Source organism: Nansenia antarctica (genome assembly GCF_963989245.1).
Source record: "Nansenia antarctica genome assembly, chromosome: 1".
Classification (NCBI taxonomy): Eukaryota; Metazoa; Chordata; class Actinopteri; order Argentiniformes; family Microstomatidae; genus Nansenia; species Nansenia antarctica.
In genome coordinates, this window is record NC_137674.1 from 98,362,954 (window position 1) to 98,365,568 (window position 2,615).

The 2,615-nt window shown below is 51.3% G+C and overlaps 2 protein-coding genes across 2 annotated transcripts in view; both read left to right on the forward strand.

The window, feature by feature from the left end:
* LOC308172600 (ribonucleoprotein PTB-binding 2-like) overlaps positions 1 to 2,520 on the forward strand; it is a gene marked incomplete at both ends in the record, with an annotated part of 9,963 nt that extends 7,443 nt beyond the window's left edge. The window contains 3 exons of the mRNA XM_080547518.1: positions 105 to 235; positions 1,981 to 2,147; positions 2,438 to 2,520. Of these exons, the coding sequence (XP_080403644.1) occupies positions 105 to 235; positions 1,981 to 2,147; positions 2,438 to 2,520 (381 nt within the window). The remainder of the gene's footprint in view (positions 1 to 104; positions 236 to 1,980; positions 2,148 to 2,437) is intronic.
* The window catches only part of raver2 (ribonucleoprotein, PTB-binding 2), a gene marked incomplete at both ends in the record, with an annotated part of 57,959 nt that overhangs the window by 43,616 nt on the left and 11,728 nt on the right, over positions 1 to 2,615 (forward strand).

Here is a 2,615-nt window from a genome sequence, read left to right on the forward strand (position 1 = left end):
TGTGTGTGTGTGTGTTTCTATGTATGTATGTGTGTATATGTATGTATGTATGTGTGTGTGGGTGTGTGTGTGTGTGTGTGTAACGTATCCATCTTGTGTTTCAGGCTCCAGCAGCAGTCTCCTCCTATGGGGATTACAGCTCCTACATGCAGGCTGTCAGTCAGTACTATTCTCAGCCTCCCATGACCCAGCCAGCGGCTCAGGCATACCCACACAGAGACCCCAGCAAGGTATAGTACTGGACCACACATACACACACACACACACACACACACACACGCACACACGCACGCACGCACACACACACACACACACACACACACACACACACACACACACACACACGCACACACGCACACACACACACACACACACACACACACACACACACACACACACACACACACACACAGAGACAGACACAGACACAGACACAGACACACAGACACAGACAGACACACACACACACACACAGACACAGACACACACACACACACACACACACACACACACATCCTTCCCCTTCCCCTACTGTATATGACCCCTGCCCCAAATGTATAGTATGTCCCATTAATGTCGTGTGTATATGGTGTTTATGGTGACCCCCCTCACACTCCCCTTCCTGTGTGAAATCCATCCCTGCACACACACACACACACACACACACACACACACTCACACACACACACACTCACACACACACACACACTCACACACACACACTCACACACACACACACACACACACACACACACACACACACTCACACACACACACACACACACACACACACACACACTCACACACACACACACACACACACTGCGGGGAAGGCCTGTTTATTTACATGCCGGGGTGTTTATTTGGAGTGCATGACATTATCATGACATGGATATCCTGTTGAGACAGTCTATCACTCCGCACCAGAGCAGGTGTCCTTTAACTGAAGGGGTGTGTGTGTGTGTGTGTGTGTGTGTGTGTGTGTGTGTGTGTGTCTGTGTCTGTGTCTGTGTGTCTGTGTCTGTGTCTCTGTGTGTGTGTGTGTGTGTGTGTGTCTGTGTCTGTGTCTGTGTGTGTGTGTGTGTGTGTGTGTGTGTGTGTGTGTGTGTGTGTGTGTGTGTGTGTCTGTGTCTGTGTCTGTGTGTGTGTCTGTGTCTGTGTGTGTGTGTCTGTGTCTGTGTCTGTCTGTGTTATTCTCTCTGTAAGAGGAGGCTGGTGTATATTAGCTCCTGGTTGTTCCTCTACTGCAGCGGTTCCCAACCTATGGGCCGAGAGTACTGCAAGTGGGCCGCCAAATCATGGGCAAAAAAATTGATTTTTGTTACAAAAACGTTTTATTTTAAAAAAGATAAAACATCTTGGATTGAACAGCCTTGGTCGTATTGTGTGTGGTGTGCGCCGATATTTCCATCCGAAAAGAAGAAGTCAGCTCGCTTCTTGATTGGCTACATTCCATCCCGGACTCGCGAACAGGGTTGCCAGATGGGATCGACACTTTCCACCCTAACCACAGTCTAAAACCGCTAATTCCACCAAAAAAAACCCGAGCCCATCTGGCAACCCTAGTCGGGAGTCGGGAGTTGCCCACACACATAAGGATGTTTGGTCGTAAATATTGAACACATACAACATTTACGATCTTGGTATTTGATCACCCGCTATATAAAACATCGCCGCTCGGCTTTAATGGTTTAACCGCTATTTATTTAAAAAATGTTTGCCACGCTCACTCTAGTTTTTGGTTAAATGACGTCGTTGTTTTGAGCGCTTGTGCGCGTTTCATGCGCGTGCACGCGTAAAAAAAAAGTGGGCCGCGAATACTGGACATAATATGTATTATCTGTAAAGTGGGCCGTGAGTCCTAAAAGGTTGGGAACCGCTGCTCTACTGTATATGCTGTACTAACCGTGTGTGTGTGTGTGTGTGTTTCCTTCTCTCTCTCTACTCTCTGACAGGAGGTGGGGTCTCTCTGCACGTCAGTAACGGCGGCCCCCCCCCCGTGATGCCCGCGGCCGTCATGCCAGCCTACGGTGCCCTGCCCATGATGCCAGGCTTCATGGGGGCGCCTCACGTCCCCCCGCCCAGCGCCGCCGCCGACACACACCCAGAGCACGCACGCCGCCGACCAATGGAACCACTACTATTACGTGAGTCGCAGAACAAGAAAAGCCCCGCAGGCTAACATTAGACATGGGAGCGACTGGATGGTGTTTTTCAGGGAGAGGAGGAAGAGGAGGGAGAGGAGGGAGAGGAGGGAGCGGAGGGAGAGGAGGGAGAGGAGGGAGAGGAGGGAGAGGGAGACAGCAGCACTCCCCCACCCCCCCTGAAAGGGCCAGATTAGGACACGGGAGGCTGAGGTGCGTGGAAGAGGAGCAGACCGGGGACACTTGAGCTGAAAACCTGTGTCTCGTTAAATGATTTATAGCTATTTGTACAGACACACTCTCACCCCCCTTCTCGGGGGCGCGGGGCAGACACTCCTCCGGCTCGGCCCGCCTCGTCTCAGCGCTGAGGTACTGAACACTGGTGACCCGGTCAGTCAGTCAGTGTGTTCAGACCAGACCAGACCAGACCAGAGACACATTCCAGATGTGGGATCTAGACTAAAAGTACAT